Here is a 19,588-nt window from a genome sequence, read left to right on the forward strand (position 1 = left end):
ATCGTTGGACTTGAATCGAGATCACTCGGAATCCGTAAATGCATCGGCACCGACGCACATCCGCAATGCGCTTTGCCCGATACCGACGAATGTCATTATTCCGAACGATCGGAGGAAATTGGCTCGTCTCGCCCGCGCTTCCCGTTCGTTTTGCCGCATTGAGTGTCACAGAATTATCGCATCCTCCGCGCGGCCGTAGATACTGCAGTCCCAGTTCCAATTAATGTACACATGACATCTTGCGTACACATACAGGGTGGCCCATTTTAATTTATACAGTTGATTTTTTAAAAAACTAAAAGAGATACGAAAAAATGTTTCAGACAGACATGTCACGATTTCGAGGGGGACATAAGATGATACCATTGGTTTGACCTTGAATAGTCGTTTGAAGGTCACGCGAAGATCACCTTCAATTTCTTAAATTGAAACCCCAACTTTTTATTGCAGATTCTTATTCTCCATCGAAAAGTAAGTAACTTTTGTCTGAAACATTTTTCCGAAAAATGTCATCTTATGTCCTTAAAATGTCCTCAAAACTCATCTTGAAGATCATTTTAAGGACATAAGATGACATTTTTCGGAAAAATGTTTCAGACAAAAGTTGCATGTTTTCTCGCGTAGAATCCGAATCCGTAATAAAAAAATACCATGTCTCATTAAAAAAAAATTTCAGACCGGAAGTTAGAATTTCGATAAACAATGACCCGTCTAGTTGTATCCACATTCTCTGTCGTGTATGGAGATCAACGTTCGAACAGTGTATTGTCGAATACCGATTTACGTAATCACGTTTGACATTGTCGATATTCGACAATACACTGTCAAACCAATGGTATCATCTTATGTCCCCCTCGAAATCGTGACATGTTTGTCTGAAACATTTTTTCGTATCTCTTTTATTGTTTTAAAAAATCGACTGTATAAATTAAAATGGGCCACCCTGTATATTTACACATATATGCAAAGGAATCTTATAAAAGGAAGGTTACTTCCAAATGTGGGCATATTGATAGTCTGCGTCGCAAATTGAAGATTAATTCGTTAACTATAATCGTCATTAACAAAACGATGTATTCATATTATCATTGTCTATAATGATAACATGAAGAGGTATTTCATTACATTTTCTCAAATCTGGAAATTAGATTTTAACGAAACGAAGTGGAAAATAAAGTGGACAAAGAGAAGTTGCGAAAAGAAACTAGGCATTCTTTTTTACATTGAATCGATGGAGATAAACGATTGCGATAATAAACGAGCGCGCCGAAACCAGAAATTGACGTGTCGCTTGCACTTGAAGTTTTTTACAACCGCTAAATCAGCTGTTTGCCGGACCCGAAATATCTATGTTTCATCGGCAGAAATAGCGTCGATATAATTTATAATGTCCCCACCGTCCTCGCGTGCTAGTGCGTCGCGTTTCACTTCCGTCTCGATAAAGAATATTAAACAATTAAAATATCAAACGGGAGATATACGGAAAAGCAGTCTTGTGCCGGCGGCACCAGTATTTTTACAGTCAGTTTTTATTACGTTCTAGAGAAGATTGCGGTTAAATAAACGCCATATAATTTAATACGATATAACTTTCTATAATGCAGCTCGTAAAATCTGATATGACAACAGTCATATGAGAATTCAGATGGCAATAATTAATGTTATCGGGAACGAAATAAAATTTTGAAACAACATCCTGTTTTCCTTCATATCTGTGAAATGTGGGGAAAGGAAATAAATGATCTGCCTCAAGCAGATTCAGCAGAAACTATTTCACGTGAAAGTCGAGTATCTTGAATCAGAAGGATACTGTCGTAGATATTTCGATTGGTCTGTGCCTTCGTTGTGTTCTTCTTGGCATCCGCTTCGCGGGACCACGCCTAACACGATTGATCGATCTCGTACACATACGACATGCATGAGGAGGACGACGTGGAATTCTCGTGCCGACGTCACGTGCTTTCCGCGACCGAGTTGACATCATAGAGACGCGAATAGAATGGGAACGAGATCGCTAATTTTAACTGCCGGGTTAATTAAGAAACCTTAATTTTGAAAGGAACTTTATTTTAGCGTTACCCGGACAAAGTCGATTCAGCGATCGTCCGCTGAAACACTCGAACGTGAAACGCGCTGTTACGTGCACTCAATGCCAGCATACGAAATCTCTTTAGAATATTCTACAGCACAAAATTGATTGTGCACAATGAGAGAAAATATTAGATATTTGTTCCCTTATTCTTTTTTCCACTATTTTTTTTCTAATCTATATGAAACTGAATGCTCAATTTTATAGATGATGTGCAATATGGATTTCGAATTTTACATCGATTTTTTCTCTTGAAATCCTCGTTCTTCGGTTTTTATTATTTACTAGATTCGCGAATAGAAAAAAACTAGATTCGGTGGCACATACACAGATACACTTTCTCATCTATTTGTACTTATCATTCTGCACAAATGAAATTTTCCTTCATTGAACTAGGGAGGTTCCTGCGAGTCTCTGTCGTCGAAAGGTGGTGCTCTTACAGGAAGCGATTCTGGAGTGCTCGAGCTGAGCGACAGCGGCGGAGGAGGCTCTTCCAGTGAATGGGACGCAGTACCAGGCATCGTGAGGCAATGCATTAGGCACCTCGAAACTACTGGCCTCCGGACGCTAGGCGTGTTTCGTGTATCACCCTCGAAAAAGAGAGTGAGACAGGTATGACATTTCTCCCATAACGACAAGAAGCATTTCGACATTGGGCTCCGTAGAAATTTTCTGGAACGGTGGCACGACCTTTCCTGACGCAATAAGTGGTGCGAGATGATTAAAGTTTATTTTAAAATGTGTGATTATCACTTCTTTATTTTGCGTTTGTCGATATTCTTATTTTTTTTGTTACTTCTTTATCTTTTAAAAAAAATTCAAAGAAGTAAATGTACAAATTTTGTACCGAAAAGATAATTTTCTGCTAGCAAAAGATTGATATGATTGATGATTCATAAATCTCACCATTTCCGAGCTAATGTGGGCTTAAATCGAGAAGCAGCAAGTTTTCTAGATAATATCCTCTTTATACATTGATTCGTAATCGGATTTCGGATTTCCCTCATAATACTGTCAATTGTTGCGTAGTACGATTATCAATGAAAATTAAACATTCATGAAATGCATAATTAATTGTCTCAAAGGATGCAAATTGGCATCTGTATTTGAAATGGTTTAAACGCAACGTACATTTTCCAAAAGCAGTTTTATTTTAGGACAGCTTGTGTCTTCTATGCAAATCAGCGTGATAATTATGATTAATTCCAGTTACGGGAGGACTTTGATTGTGGTCGTGAGACCAAGATAGGTCCCGACCAGTGTCCCCATGACGTAGCCACCCTCCTGAAGGAATATTTCCGCGATTTACCGGATCCTCTGCTTTGCAGGGATCTGTATCAAGCCTTCGTGCACACTCAAAGTAAGCAAGGATCAGTTTCTAAATCCTCCGTAAACCGCTCAAGAGCATTATCTCCCCTTTCCCAGCTTCTGCTAGTAATCTAAGAACAGCTTGAGCGCGATTTGCGCATTGCCGGTTCCAAATTTGCTTGCGTGCCGATCGTGTCCGCAATCTTCTCTACCTTCTCTACAATTCCAGCTATGAACTTTCAATCTTCCAACTTGCGCGTCCGAGCGGGCATGATAATCGAACCGTTCGAATGTTTTTCCAGAGATCAGAAACAGGCGGTTGCAGCAGGAAGCTCTCCAGCATCTCATTCAATTGCTGCCCACGCCCAATCGCGAGACCCTCTGGGCACTTCTGAACTTTCTGATCGTCGTTGCGGCAAACAGCGAGGACCAGAAGACCGAGACCGGCGAGTGGATCCCCGGAAATAAAATGGATGCGACGAATCTCGCGACCGTCAGTACCGCACTGTGTTCTCCGACTTCAATTTTTTTCCAATAGTCATCCCGTTTTTTACATTGCGCATCACTGATTTTCCCCTTAGCTAAGACATGCAAGAGAGACTCTGCATGAATAAAAATACGAAAATGAGATTCCAAAGAAAGACGAAACTCTCGCATCTGCTTTTTTATGCTTTTCTTGATATCTGTAATGATCGAATATCGCAATTTATAATTTTTAATTTAATTACAATTGAGAACACAATTCGAACAGTCGAAAGGAACGAATCGCATGTTTATAGACGTATTACCTTCTTTCAATTAATGTGCTAAACAAGAAAAGCGGGTTAATTTATTCCTTGGAAGCACCTTTTGTAAACTAGAGTATCTCCTTTTGTTCTCACATCGAAAGATCCTGGCTTTTTCAATCTCAGCGCAACGTATTTCTTTAATTTCAACTTAAGTTTAATTAATGCAGCCAATCCATGCGAGCGCGCTTCCTCATTCTTTAATTTCACCCTGAAGAATCCACGAAGCGCCTCATGACGCGTCTGTAACGCTCGTATTTACGCTCGACAGATTAGAAATTAGCTTCGATTTTGTCTCCACGCTTCGCAGAAGGTTTTACACGCGTATCGATTATACGCACTGGAATTTCCATCGTACGTCCAAGGACGAGCGATTAATTAATTCGGCAGACTGGTACGCGCTTTCCGCTACCGTCAATCATTGTGGACGTCACGAAAGTAGCGCGTTAATTAAATTAAAAATCAATACATTCAGAAGAGCAACACAAATCAGTAACGGAGCTCGATCGCATGTTGCAGGTATTTGCACCGAATATTCTGCACTGCGTGAAACCCAGCCAACTGAGGTCTGAGGTCTCGGCGGAAAGGGCCGAGGAGAGGATAGACGTGATAAACGTAGTGCGGGCACTCCTGGAACACACGTCGACGTTATTCACGTTGCCGGCTGCGTTGCTGGACGAGGTCTACCTGCATATGATGGATACCCATCCGGCAGAGCTGGATATCTCTCTGTCCCGTCGCGTCGAAGAGTGAGTATCGCGTTCACTCGTTCGTCATCGTCGTCGTTCTCTTGAATGATCGGTCCTCGGACAACAGCGGAAGGTACGCGTGATTGTTCCGATCGTTCATGCCGAACCAGGAGATATCATTGAATATAAAACACGTCGTTGTCGGGAATGACATGAAGATTTATGGCTTACTGCGAATTTCTTTTTGTTATCTACTGTGGCCGAGGTCATCGTTATTCAAGCCTTTTATAGCGTCTACATTGACGCTATTATGCTTGTCATTAAATATTGTTTGTATTTTTGTTGTTAATTTATATTGTTAATCTGATGCTATAAATATTATTGAGTACAGTCTGTATGCTTTAGTAACAAAGAAAGAAAACCTCAAGAGAAACAACAACAGCGAACTGCATTGAAAGTTACAAAGTGCTTCTACTAAGTTGTCAGAGTCGCTCGTCGAGTATCATATAGATCCGAAGTTATTTATACCTTGCAAAGTTAATGGAATTATTTATTCATGTTCGCATGTACGTTTCTTTTCTTTTATTCGTAAAATATTATGTCGATATTTTATTATATTTTAATTGAATGTATTATATCGATATTTTTTTTCATAAAGAAGCAATTTTCCTGAATCGTGAATTTTATCCTTGACCCAAGGAGTCGAGTCTCTCGTCCGTGACCAATGATCGATCGACGTCGATGCTGCGGAGTAATGGTGTCCTTCGCATATGTACACTATTTGCGGGTCGCAGTCAAGTAATATAGACAAGAAAGTAGAACCTAAGTTCTGTACGTGCTTTTGCAGGCAATGCGGGGATGAAGCGGACCCATGTAGCGAGGCAGAAACTTTCTCGGTGGAGGAGACGCTGACTACGTCCACGACTACCGCGGCAACGACGACAACATCGACAAGAAAGGTACGACCATCATGCATTTTCAATCCGTTTACTTAGCAATTGATTTTAACACGGATTCAAATGCAAAAAGTAGCGGAAATTTATGATGTATAATAATAATTTTTATTAATTAATGTTACTGTTTTATTATCATTTTATAATTACGGTTAATACAATTATTGAAAATAATTATGATCGATAATGTTTGTCGTTTTAAACATTGCTTTTTGCTAATTTTTGTTTATATCTTTATTATTCTTTCTTATCGTGGGTGAAGCCATTGTGTAAAACAATCGTTCTTTTGCGTCTAGATGTGGACGAGAGAACAATGCCTACATCAGACTGCAGGCGTCGGCGGTGATATCGGACCAAGGCCGCGACGGCCCAAGAGACCAGGAAGCCGAAGGAAAGAGGAGGGTAGGAGCAACAGCGTCGATAGCGGATCGAGCGAGGATCCGTCTGATCCTCGTCGAAGATCCTCGCCAATAGTGATTACCGCCAGTCTTACCATACCCATGTCCGATGCGTTCACCTTGAACCTTGACGACCCGGACATTCCTTACATCGAGGAGGCACCGAAGCAACCGAGTGCTCCCCCGAGGCGGCAGAGGCAGAGGTCCATTTCCGGTTGCAGCGAAGGTACGTGTTTCGTGTAATCTGATATCGTTGCAAGAATGTTTGATGCGTTTAGTATGAAGAGCGTGATGCATAAAATCTATAATAATTTGTTGCGTGAGATTAGTCAAAGAACGAATATCTTAATAATATAATAAGTTTATGGACGTTTAAATAAACTGTTAGGAGGAGGCAAATAAAGTTTTCAAAAAGTAAAATAAATAAAATTATTCAAGTACTTTTGGACTGAATAAACTTTAAGGAAACCTATTAGTTAAAACACATCATTGAAACAATTAAACAATGTTATTACATGCTCACTTTATAGATCATCTTCAACAATGTTTCTAACTTCTACTTTCTTGAACAGAATCGAATTTGATCCGTTTTAAATCGTGTTAGCAAAAGATCCCAAGAAATTGACGACAACGTAACTACCACTAACTCATACAATTGCTAGCTACAAGACACCGCAGATTGCTCGAACGTAATTTCGATCCAATATCTCTGCTTTCAGGTGGAAGACACGGAAGCGACAGCGCCGTGGGCTCCTCGGCAACCCTGTCGGGCGATCAAGCACCGAGTTCTCCTCCGTCATGGGCGTCGTCGCCCCCGGCGAGTCCCGACAGCGCGGTCACCGCCGTTTCGTACATCCCGGATCAGCAAGCGGTTCTCCAGAGGGTTTCATTTACAACCTCGAGCGAGATAAGGCAGGTGAGCAGGTCGGCGGCTGGCCAGCAGGAAGCGAGCAGGAGTGCCGTGGCGCCGTACACGCCGAGCATCACCAGCATCGGCGGTGCGGTTTTGAGGTGAGTATCTCTTGCGCTTGCTGTTGCCCTTCTTCCTCCTGCTCTCTCTTCTTGCGGTCATCCAACGCCCGTACACGGCACAAAGTCTTCGTGCAAACTTGCGCGCGGTTTGCATTCAGTATGCCTAAGTTGCCGCGATCGCTGCTTTATTCAGATTGATCCATAGACTTGGCGAGTCCTTTTAGTCGACGTCTCTGTAATCTCGCGACAAGCATTATTACCTATCAGGTATTATTACCTATCACTGTTACTTATCAGCAGGGATCGGCAAAATATTAATAATAAATTAATATTACTTGAGTATTTAATTATTTATTTAACAGGAAAAAATAATTCCCGATTAATTGATTAATCAGTAATCAAGATAAGCAATTTTTCAATTGCTCGGTTAATCAGTAATCAAAAAGAACAATTTCTCAATTACTCGATTAATCAGTAATCACAATAAACAATTCTTCAATTACTCCAGTAATCAAAGTGAAAAATTTTTTAATTATTCGATTAATCAGTAATTATAGTATAAAATAGTTTTGTTACTTGATTAATCAGTAATCAGACCGAAAAATTTTTCAATTATTTCATCACTCAGTAATCAGTGTCAGATGTTCCTTGATTATTTAGTTGATTTTTTTCTGGATTATTTTCTTGATTATTTAAGTATCTTGATTATTTAAGTCATCAGCGTACAGCAGCAATTATATACAGAAAAAAATTAATTCAACGCAATATTTTTCTAATAAAATTAGTTGAAGTAGGATTTTTTATGACTGATAAAAGAATAATTTAAATAGTGAAATATTGCGTTAATTTCATTTTTTTTCTGTATGGAATTGGTGCTGTACGCTGATAACTACTTAAATAATCAAGAAAATAATCCAGAAAAAAATCAACTAAATAATCAAGGAATATCTGACACTGATTACTGAGTGATGAAATAATTGAAAAATTTTTCGGTCTGATTACTGATTAATCAAGTAATTAAAATTATTACGTTCTGATTGCTGATTAATCAAGTAACAAAAATATTTTATACTATAATTACTGATTAATCGAATAATTAAAATTTTTCACTTTGATTACTGATTACTGGAGTAATTGAAAAATTATTTATTTTGATTACTGATTAATCGAGTAATTAAGAAATTGTTCATTTTGATTACTGATTAACCGAGCAATTAAAAAATTGTTGAACTTGAATACTGATTAATCAATTAATAATAAATTTCTCGAAGTTGATTACTGATTATCAAAATAATTGTTAATCAAAGCTGAAAATATTACTGAAAATATCGTTGATGCCGATCCCTGCTTATCAGGTAGCTGGAATAGGTGACGAGTTGAGATTTGCAAGTTCCTCCGATTTTATGTTGAAAGAAGACTACGACCTTGCGCGCACATCGCGAGATACCAATTCATGAGGAATTGCAAGATTTAACCGCAAACGTATCCACGTTCGTGATTTAGGTCCAAGACCGCCGACATCGAGAGAATGCTGCAGATCTCGCGGAAGGATGTCGACCCTGCGAGCCTGCAGACGAGCAAGAACTCGACCTCTGGCGAAAGCAAGAAGTACACGAAGAGGAGGTACACGGACACGAGGCATCAGACACGCCACATACCCGATGCCGACACCCTGGCTGGCAAGGTATCGCTCGGTGCGACCTCCGCATCGTCGACGGCGATATCATCAGTCACTTCCGCCTCCTCGACGATGACGACGACGCAGAGCCAGCGCGTGCCGGCGCAGCCGGTGTGGAAGAGGCGCGAATTGATCTCCAGTGCTCCGAAGGACAGAGACGGATACTTTTAAGTTAATCTCGCGCAGAATCGAATCGAGATTCGGTATTGCTCATCAGTGGATCGAGTCGCTTAGATGCATCGATCGCCAATCGCTGCGGATGCTATCGTTATCCTCGCCGACGAATGAAACTTTTTCAAAGATGGATACTTGGATCCTTCAGTCGACAAACTCGACTGTGTCAACCTGGAAATCGATGCACTTTAAAAGAGTTTGAACAAATATTTTCTTTATCCTCCTCATTCAGCTTGCTACTTGGGAAAAGGCAGCGGCTGATAAAATGTGCACGGGAGAATCTTGTTTTGCGACAAAATGCGATTAAAGTTTTCATTTAATCCCGCGAATAATACAATTGAATTATTAAACAGTTAACGTAATCGTGTCTATTGGAAGACATCAAACTATACGATAAAGTAAAAACTTTGGGGCATTTTTCTCACAAAATGCCGCGCGTTTTTGCTCGTGTGTGCCTTTCCTCCAGCCGCTGTCACTGAAATGAATCCCTCATTCTATCGCGAGGTTTTGCTACCTCTGAAAAATGCGATGGCACCTTTCACCCCTCAGATAACGCATGTCAACGTGTATAGTGTCGTACCTTTCTCCGTCTCACGCACCCAATCTCGAATCTCGACTCGATCGACCGGCAATGGGGCAGCCACACTGCCGATCACACAGGCGCGGCCTGCAAAAAGTGTTCCTCGATACGTTTCCCGCGATCTCGCGTGATGGATACAATTTTCGTGTCGTGTAAGATGTTCGTGTTGGTTCCTACACTAGTGCCGTCCTCGTGCACACATTATATCGAAGGATGCCTCGATGACGGAGCGCGCACTCGTTTCGCGACAGCGTCCGTTATCGACCCTTCGTGACGGACCTTGACGACGTTGAGGGAAACGGGCGCTTGAAGAGTGACGTGGGAAATTCGCGGAATGCATACGAAGCATTGTGTATCACGGCTCCTGCCATGTAAACGCCGCGATGTATCGCGAGCTCGACGTCAATCCAGAAATCGATGATGGTGACTTCTCGCTGCTGCGCTTACCTGATTATAATTGTCATCGAGCGGAAACGCACGGTCGACAGCCTGGAATTAATCTGAAATTGATCTGGTATTCGCCTTTTCTAATTCGTGCTCTCTACGACGTGACTATTATCACCGCGAACTGCCGTGAGGAACGCGTGCGTCATATTGTATCTCGTTCTTGTCGTTAAGTTTTCTTTTTTCAGTCTGTAAGCTAATAAATGAAAGTTAATTTTTTACTACGTGTTGCATTTTATTCCAATCTCCTTCCACAGGTCCTGTTAGATAAGATGGAAACCTTGATGCCTCTGTGTCCTTTTATTTTTAAATTACGTTTGCAAGAAATAAGATCTCGATATTTCATGCTATCAGTAATGTAACTAGTCAGATTTTTTAAATTGATCAATTTCTCTGAAATTATTGCGTAAATCTTCGATCTATTTTGCTCTATGTAATTATATGATAATATAATAATAATATACATTTTAAAAGATAATTTTACTTTTAATTCTTTAAAAAAGTAAAATATCTTAGAAGATGCATGAACATAATTTCTTCTTTAAATATTAAGACAAGATCATTACTTTGCTGCTTTGAGAAGGATAAGGATGTGGTTTCACGATAAGATAGGATATCACTACGTTTAATTTATCCATCATAAAAGAACTTATTCCATGGCTTATTACATGGTATATTAGACGATGCATGATGAATATTAAAAAATCTGAAAGAAAATTTAAATTTCTATGATAAAAAAATAATGCAAAAAGCGATACGTGCTTTATCGAAACTCGTTTATTATTTAATTTCTCATGTGCCGTTCTTGACGAGCACTTACATCACGATTTTCGTCGAATAATATCGTCAAGTATACGTACGAACTTTACAAAAAACAGTCGACTTAACAAGTAGATTGGTGCAAATCTATCGTTCGGAACGTGAACGGATATCCGTGTGTAGATATGTACAGCAATATGCGATTACATCGTCGATCGGCACGGTGTTTTTAAATCAATAATACAAATTAACTGTTAACATTATTTAGTGAACGATAACAACGAAACGAAGTAATTGCTGTAACAATTTTAGCATTGTGGAATGACACAAGAGTGGCACGCGCAACGTAATAATTTTGCATCAGCGTAAAAAAGAAAAATGTTATTGAAATTTGTCTTCCCAACTTAATTCTCGTCAAACCGTAAACTCTCATAGTTGTCAAAAATATTAGATTGTCAAAACATATCTTCAATTTTTTGTTATCAATTTTTTTATCAACGTTTTTCACACAAATCGATGTAAAGTTAGTTTTGATCGTTCTGCAACTGTAAATCATGAAACCGCGGCTTTCACGCTGGTGCAATGTTATTTTTTGCCGCGGCGACTTTAGTACGATGAACAATTATTGCGATACCTATTTGCGATAAGATATATTGGAACAAACGATCAGGTGGTACCTTCTACAAAGGTCGCGATAGAAGAGCGTATTGCATACGTAGGGAATCGCGACTGATTTCGCTGCGCTCGCCTTATCCACGTAAGAACCTACGAATTAATTTCTAGTTTGATTAATTCCGCGTTCGCGCGGCAATAAATTAAATTTCGAGCGTGCGTGCGTGTATGCGAACCAACGATCGTTCAGGAAAAGATCCGATCGTGATCTCGATCGAAGGATCCTGGTCGATCGCGATCGCACAGCCACCGAACGTTTTAACGAGGCCGGCTCTTGAATCGTGTCACATAAATATCTCAGAAATGAAGGTACGTAGACAACAATAATTACGTAAAAGGGAAAATCATATAAGCGATAAAATACGATAACACTATCCCTCGGGAACGAAGAGAACAAGCGTGCGTCCCGATTTCTACGAGGCGAGTTCCCTACGACGTGAGTAATAAAACTTTCATCTCACGAGCGCAAGTACACATATATGTATTTTTATATATATATATATATTTCTCTCTTTTTTCTATATATATTATATTAAAACAACCACTATATAAAATATAAATATATTTATATATATAATTTTTTATAATATATATATATATATCTCTCTTTTTTTGCCGTTTCACGGCTAGCTGCCTACGCAGGGCTGGACGGATGCGATGCTGTAATGTGATTTCACCTTCTCCTCTTACGGCGAGGAGAAGTAAGAGTATTACTAAAGTTAATAACATTAGAGAAAACTAGAAAATACGAAGGAGAAAAGAAGAGGGAAAAGGGAAACGTATCACTTACCCTGTGATGTTCACGGCAATCCGTATCGAAATAATTAACGAATTGGGCTTCCCTAGGAATTATAGCTTGCAGGATATAAAACATGATTTGCATCAATAATTTAGTTTAAGTAATCCTGCATCAGCTATTAAACAATTTTTTCTATATAATATTTAATTTATAACAGACAACGTGTTACACTATTAAATTAATATGTGATTATCATTAATTTGCCAGTGCAATCTTACTAATTATTAATAGAAAAATTTTCCATTTTAAGAATTTAATTCTATTATACAACGTAATTTAATAATATAAATTTTAAGACGTGTAATAATTTCTTTCTGAGTGTGACACATCACGTGTATTGCTTCAGTAAAGATGATTAATATTAAACGTTAAGAGAGAAGTACTTGATTGGACGGAAAATGTCGATATTAACGATAATGTGCGATTACAACATCGATATTTACACATTAGAGCGAAGAAGTCTTCGAATGTATTAAATTCTCGCGCGGTAACGGTTCATTGCCGTGTGCTTTGCGTAGAGAAATATGTACATGTCTTAGCGTAAGTTCACTATATCGTCGCTTCTCTTAGCAGATTGAAAACACTTTATCGAGTTATCACTATATTAACAGTCGAATCTGTTCGAGTGAGATACGCGATACCTATTTACGAGACCTGTAACGTATCAATAAACAATTATCTCGGCTTTGTTTGTCTATAACAAATATAGGGACGAACCGTGGTATAAACTTCCCAGCTTCACTTATCCAGCTTAATATTCAATTAAACTTTGACACAGAATATCGCAGAATATTAATTAAATCATGATGGCAAAGGTTATTTACTGTGGACTGAATACCGTTACGTAATTAAATAATTCTCCAACGTGACTAAAATAATTACACACGCGGGTGCATTAATATTGTCCAGCACGTGCATTTGGATTTACACACTGTTAATCAACTCCTTTTGTTCTTCGCAAATATGGAATAATCGAGTCACATGATCAATCATATGGATGAAAAGATATCTTTTCAAAAACTGTCAATTATTACGGAGGAATTTGGCCGTAATGAACGCAAAACGCATCGGATAATATTAATACACCCGATTATACATTACATTCTATCACAAGCAAGAATTTTTCGAAATTGTTCGCGTTTTCGTGGCGAAACAAATTGGAAATGTAATTCCACTTGGACATCCTCGATACGCGGTTTAAGAAATTTCACGATATGCAAAGGGGGAATGCAAAATTAAGATTAGACATGATGGTGAAAATACCATCAGACGTGATGGTATTTTAAATCATGTACACACGATGAATTTCGTATCACCCGTACGCTTTCGCGCAAACTTTCTCGAGGAAAGGAAAATTTTTGACGACCGTTACGCCACCAGCGCTTTTTTGCTCGTCTGTCTTTTACTGTCCTCACTTTTAGCATGTAGATACGAATGTGCTTAACGAGGCGGAAGAGTAAGATAGGTCGCTATAAAACCGCATAAAGAATAAAGTACATTGCATAAATACGTGTATAGAACTTTTATTGCTTACTGTTTCATAAGGCTTGTAGATATATGATATTAGGTCAGAATTCGTTATTTTATATTTTGTCACGCTTCTCTGGGACATTGTAATTAATTGTCATCTTTTGAACAATCGTAATTCTTAAAATTTTCATATTTAATAAATATTATTTTTCTATCTTTGTCCATAGTCACCATCTTAATCTCCCGCCAGTATCTTTACATAATTAATTTATATTTATTGCTATCCGCATTCTAGCAGTCCACCGTACTGTACAGCGCGCAAAGACATAGTAGAAAAATCGATGAAAGGTGCGATCTAAAAACCATTAGACGAATCATCATCAATCTTGTGCACTACGACGCGAATTCCTGTGACATTTAACTCAGCTAGCATCAGCCACGAAGTTCCGGCGATTATCGATCGCGTGCGTCAGCCTATTTACATTCCGTCGTCGTCGTAATGATCAACTCCAACCTCGCGAACGGTTCGGCTTGGCTCAGCTCGCGGCTTCGGAACTCATTAAAAGTCTCATTGTCGAAATCACAAATAGCGTCATCGATGGGGCATTTTCGCCCGAGTCACCGCAGCTGCGGCGGAACGCGCGATGCACGTCGCCCAATTTCGTCTTCCGGTCGACCCTGCTTGCGAATCGATGATAATCACATCGGAGAACCACTCACCGTTAATGGAACGCATTGCGCGAAACGGACGTTTGGTCGCCGATTTCCTGTCATCGCAGCAGTTGCAAGCGATCGCCCGATTGCTGGTCACGTAGTGGACTCCCGCGCCAGGACGACGCGCCACAGGGCGTCGGCTAGACCTCCGTCGAGTGCGTCTGTATACGCACCTTCTTCTGCGAGCCGTTCCTGGACAGGGTTGGGCTGTGCGCCGAGAAGCCGGGATTGTGGATGCCGAGAGGCTTCGGCTTCTTCAGGGAGCTCCTGAGGGGCGAAGCGGTGCTGGCCGCGCTACCGGAAGTCGCCACCGACGCCGTCGACCCGTTCCCGGCACCACCGGCGTACGGCTTGCCGCTGGCGTCTGTCATCGAGATCGTACCACCTGCGACGAAACGAAACACGCACGTGTTGCGACGTTAAGGGGGGAGCCTGCTTTAGAACGTTGAAAATAAGGTATAATTTTACGAATTTTTTTGGAGAAACTATACAGCGGATCATTATAAAACTTTGATGCATTTATTAGTACATGTTTAAAGATAAAAAAATTATTTTTTTATTTGAATACATCGCCTATAGAGGTCGTCCTGGAGGCATCTTAGTGCAGCCGGCATTGCAAATTGGTGAGCATTCTCCTGCCTCCAAATTTCATCCAAACTGAAAAATTGAAATATTTTCTCGTTATTTATGAATTCCCATCGTCGATGAACCTTTAATATTCATAAAAACATTAAGTTAAACAATTATTTTTGCATGAAAAAGTTCAAAACCTTTGCCTAAAAATCGTACTTTTGTGTTCTAAGCTCCACCATTTTGGCACTTTTCAACTTTTTTCTTCTCTCTTTGGTTCATCGACGATGGGAATTCATAAATAACGAGAACATATTTCAATTTTTCAGTTTAGACGAAATTTGGAGGCAGGAGAATGCTCAGCAATTTGCAATGCCGGCGACGCGGCTGCACTAAGATTTCTCCAGGACGACCTCTACAAACGATATATTCAAATCAAAAAATAATTTTTTTTATCTTTAAACATGCACTAATAAATGCATCAAAGTTTTATAATGATCCGCTGCATAGTTTCTCCAAAAACAATTCGTAAAATATACCTTATTTTCAGCGTTCTAAAGCAGGCTCCCCCCTTAATAACATTGCCAACTCGACAACTTGGGAAAGTTTTATTACTTTCTACGGACGTAAGGACGTGTTATTATTACTGAGATAATGTTTCGCGGATGCCTACACACGTGATGTCTGACGTTATTACCGTAGGAATCTGCGCGGCAACATTTACGCAATATGTAGGAGGAACGTCGCGAAGCTTGCGAGCTTGCAACAAGAGGGAGAGAAGAGTTTTGGATATATTCTATGTCGAGCACAGATTGTGCCAAATTGCATCGACGCGTTCGTTTGGTCATCTGTTTGATTATACGGACATACTTTTTGTGATATACATTCACATTCCGTTCCTCGTGGAATGGGACACTTTAACTTGTTTAGATTTAACTTATTTTGATACTTGAATTAACGATGTTATCATCCCTGAAGAAAAACAGATTGGACAAAAGCTGTGCGATTTCAAGGGGACAAAAGTTGGATCAAAGGGGATCTTTCCATATTTTTCCACGTGGACGTACCAAAGAAAACTCGAAGATGTTACTCGATTTTTTCCACACGATAATGTGATCCCTTTCTTATGAAATCATCGACATCGAAGAATTTCTTTCGTCGGATACTCTTCTTCTTGCAGTTAGAGATATATCGTTGTCCTTAGAGCGATCGATTCATCTCGTTATGCCGCGTATAAAAGTGTTAAGTACGTATCGATACGTGGATATACTTAACGTAACGTGCTTCACATAAGATTCCGCGAGCGTGAGGGGGCGTAGTCGCACCCCCCATAACTTTCCCTTCAGCGCGTGATTACTTACACACGGAGTTCTCTGAACTTCATCACTTTCACGTCCAGACGCATTTCTCTTCTGCAGAGCGGTATATATTGACTTTCTGTCAGTGCTAAACAACGTTCTTTCGGTATCGGCACAAATGCAACCCCCGTAATAAATTATCGCAGCTTCATAGAGCTAGGTTACTTCAAAGAAGAAAAAAATGAACCTTAACACGAGAAGATGCCTCATCCGCGATGAAGAAAGGGTAAATATTCACTTATGGTCAGCACCCGCAAATGTCAATGACCTTGACATATGTTATAGAGGTCATCATTCTAAGTAACCTTCTGCAAGTTTTAGCCGTCGCTCGTTGTTTATTAAAAAGTTATTAACAAAAGAAGTTTAATGATTTCGCACGACTTTTCAGCTGTCCACGCGAAGCAAGAACATGATGTTGACATATATTACAAAGGTCACTTTCTCGAATAACCCGCACTAGGTTTTAGTCGTCGATCGTTGTTTATTAAAAAGTTATTAACAAAAGAAGTTTCGAAAATGTAGTAGTTATTTTGAATATTCAAAGACATAAACGACGAATATGTATATGAACGAAGGAAGAAAAGTCATTTAAAGCAGTGAATCGTTAATATTTAGAATAGTTTGTTTTAATATAAGTACAAAGTATTCTCTGCTTTAACCTAACCTAACCTAACCTAACCTAAGTTTTTAAGTAAGGTCCTTTAGAGAAAATCCTTGAACTACGATAAATAAAAACTTGGAATGTCGAATAGATTACTACGTCATAGATAAACACGACTGTTCCTCATTTACAACTCTCCTATACCAACTATTCTCTGCTTTAATAAAAAAATATATTAATGATTCACTGCTTTAAATGATTTTCCTTTGTTCATACATGTACTATTGTACATACACATTAGTAGTTTATGCCCGATACCGTGTGTTTCGCCAATAATTGTAGTCAAAGGGTATGTCCTTGACAATATAAATTTAATGAAAATTCTTACCATGTACATGGTGTCCAATAATTACGTATAATTTGTAAGATTTATTTTGTTAATAACTTTTTAATGAACAACGAGCGACGGCTAAAACCTCTTCAAGGTCACTCAGGAAGGTGACCTTGACAACATATGTCAAGGTCATTGACATTTGCGGGTACTGACCATAAGTGAATACTTACCGAAGAAAGTATTAAACTTGTCCGGAGTTTGCAGATCGGAAGAGGTACATCAATTGTTTCTCGCAAAGGTTCCTTTTAAAAGTTATCGTTTTAAATTACATCCGCTGAACATTTTTTTATCTTCCATTTACGATAGGACACGTCCATCTGTCGTTTTATCTTGTTCATTGCGTTTAATACGAAACACGGATTGTAGTCAAAGGGTATGTCCTTGACAATATAAATTTAATGAAAATCCTTACCATGTACATGGTGTCCAATAATTGCGTATAATTTGTAAGATTTATTTTGTTAATAACTTTTTAATGAACAACGAGCGACGGCTAAAACCTCTTCAAGGTCACTCAGGAAGGTGACCTTGACAACATATGTCAAGGTCATTGACATTTGCGGGTACTGACCATAAGTGAATATTTACCGAAGAAAGATACCGAAGGATGATGAATCGAAGACACGATTTCGCGTTAAATAAACGTGCCTTCGATCTAATCGGCGATTACGTTAACCCCGCAATCATTTAGCGCGATCCGGCCGACGCGATATCAAAGGTGAGCGGTATCTGCAGACACGATCGGAGCGGGAGGATCGATCGATTTACGAAGCCGGGATTTTGAGAAATTGAACGACTGTCCGCTTTTACATCTCTCTGGCCTTACCGTTCGTAGGTTGGTGATACTCCCGATATCCTGGATTATTTATAGTGCCTCCACGTGGATCTGTGACGATCCTAATCTTGGTAGGATCGCCGCCCCTTCGCGCGTAAATGCCTTCGTAAACGGCGGACACCAGCACGCCGAAGTTCAAGGCGATGGCGGCCAACTGCAACGACAAGTAAAAACGATTCGATTTAATGAAAATGCCTTGACGGATATTCAGTCGCGCGAAACAACCCCGTCGTCACGTACGACGGCAGGAAATATTCTTCGAGAAACATAGTTCTCCTCTTGGCGTGCACCTCACGTTCCTTTTCCTCTCCTTTCATGCACTTCTTATTAAATTACGAAAATGGAGCATGAATGACGATTGTGCGCGGTGTAATTCAGTAACGTTCTGCATTTCGTGCATATTAAAGTGCGTCCGGTCTGCGTGCGGCTCAAAATATGCGTGTAACAAGTAGCGTTGCAACATGCACCATAAGAAATAAGCATGTTTCCAGATACCGAGGCTTGTGTCCCGCATGTCAGCCCATGTTTATGTTGGAACGCGACCTCGAAAGTGAGAAATCGCACGTAATATTTCTTTTACCTCGAAATAAATGAGCTTTTTAACGTCACTCGGGCTTGCAAGTTCATTGTCCGCAATCCAAAATTATATTGATATACATATAACACAAGAACGTACATGCATATGCTGTATTAAATATAAAAATCTATTTTTTTTTTTTTTTTAAATTGGAGAAGTGTCTCATGTGTATAGCTTTGTAAACAAACTGCCTGTATTTTCTTGGGTAACGCTAAGCCCGTAGTCGACAAAGTTAATTCACTGAAAGAGTCCATTATTTTCATGATCTTTTTCGTGCTGCGTTGAGGATCGCGTATTCCACGCTGTCATTTACGGTTAGATGAGGGAACGCACGTAACGGAGGGACGGACACAGATAAAGCTGTGAACGTGCTCGTGGCGTTTTACGCAATCGACTGTTTCCCCAAGAATCTCGTGCATTTATTTCCCTTTCCACTAATTGGCTCGTAGATGCGAGTCAATTATCCACGAGTGTACGAGTCACCGTTCTAATTCGTCGGCTCGTCGCGCCGTCGTGTTATTCCCATGGAAACACCGAGTCACATCAAGATCCCGCTATACGTACCGCGACACCATGGCTTTCATTGTGTGTTGAAAAAATAAAGATAAAGCGACAGAGAGAGAGAGAGATAGATAGATAGATAGACAGAGAGCAATCGTGTTGAGACAGAAAATGTATGACGCGTCGACGAGCGTCGAACGAACGTCGTCCTTTCCTACGCGTCGCGCGAGTAACTAGGAGATCCCGTCGTCGCACGTGTGTACTATCG

The 19,588-nt window shown here is 39.8% G+C and overlaps 2 protein-coding genes across 2 annotated transcripts in view; one reads left to right on the plus strand and one right to left on the minus strand.

Moving 5' to 3' along the window:
- The window catches only part of LOC105277080, a 28,093-nt gene extending 17,799 nt beyond the window's left edge, over positions 1-10,294 (plus strand). The window contains exons 5-12 of the mRNA XM_011335230.3: positions 2,486-2,701; positions 3,299-3,449; positions 3,700-3,890; positions 4,702-4,931; positions 5,719-5,830; positions 6,121-6,448; positions 6,942-7,233; positions 8,698-10,294. Coding sequence (XP_011333532.2) covers positions 2,486-2,701; positions 3,299-3,449; positions 3,700-3,890; positions 4,702-4,931; positions 5,719-5,830; positions 6,121-6,448; positions 6,942-7,233; positions 8,698-9,043 — 1,866 coding nt within the window. The 3' untranslated portion in view covers positions 9,044-10,294. The remainder of the gene's footprint in view (positions 1-2,485; positions 2,702-3,298; positions 3,450-3,699; positions 3,891-4,701; positions 4,932-5,718; positions 5,831-6,120; positions 6,449-6,941; positions 7,234-8,697) is intronic.
- Positions 10,295-13,257: 2,963 nt separating this feature from the next.
- LOC105277081 overlaps positions 13,258-19,588 on the minus strand; it is a 40,233-nt gene continuing 33,902 nt past the window's right edge. Inside the window, exons 5-6 of the mRNA XM_011335231.3 lie at positions 18,234-18,396; positions 13,258-14,869 (exon numbers count right to left, since the gene is read on the minus strand). Coding sequence (XP_011333533.1) covers positions 14,625-14,869; positions 18,234-18,396 — 408 coding nt within the window. The 3' untranslated portion in view covers positions 13,258-14,624. The remainder of the gene's footprint in view (positions 14,870-18,233; positions 18,397-19,588) is intronic.

The sequence above is a fragment of the Ooceraea biroi genome, chromosome 3 (assembly GCF_003672135.1).
Source record: "Ooceraea biroi isolate clonal line C1 chromosome 3, Obir_v5.4, whole genome shotgun sequence".
NCBI classification, from domain to species: domain Eukaryota; kingdom Metazoa; phylum Arthropoda; class Insecta; order Hymenoptera; family Formicidae; genus Ooceraea; species Ooceraea biroi.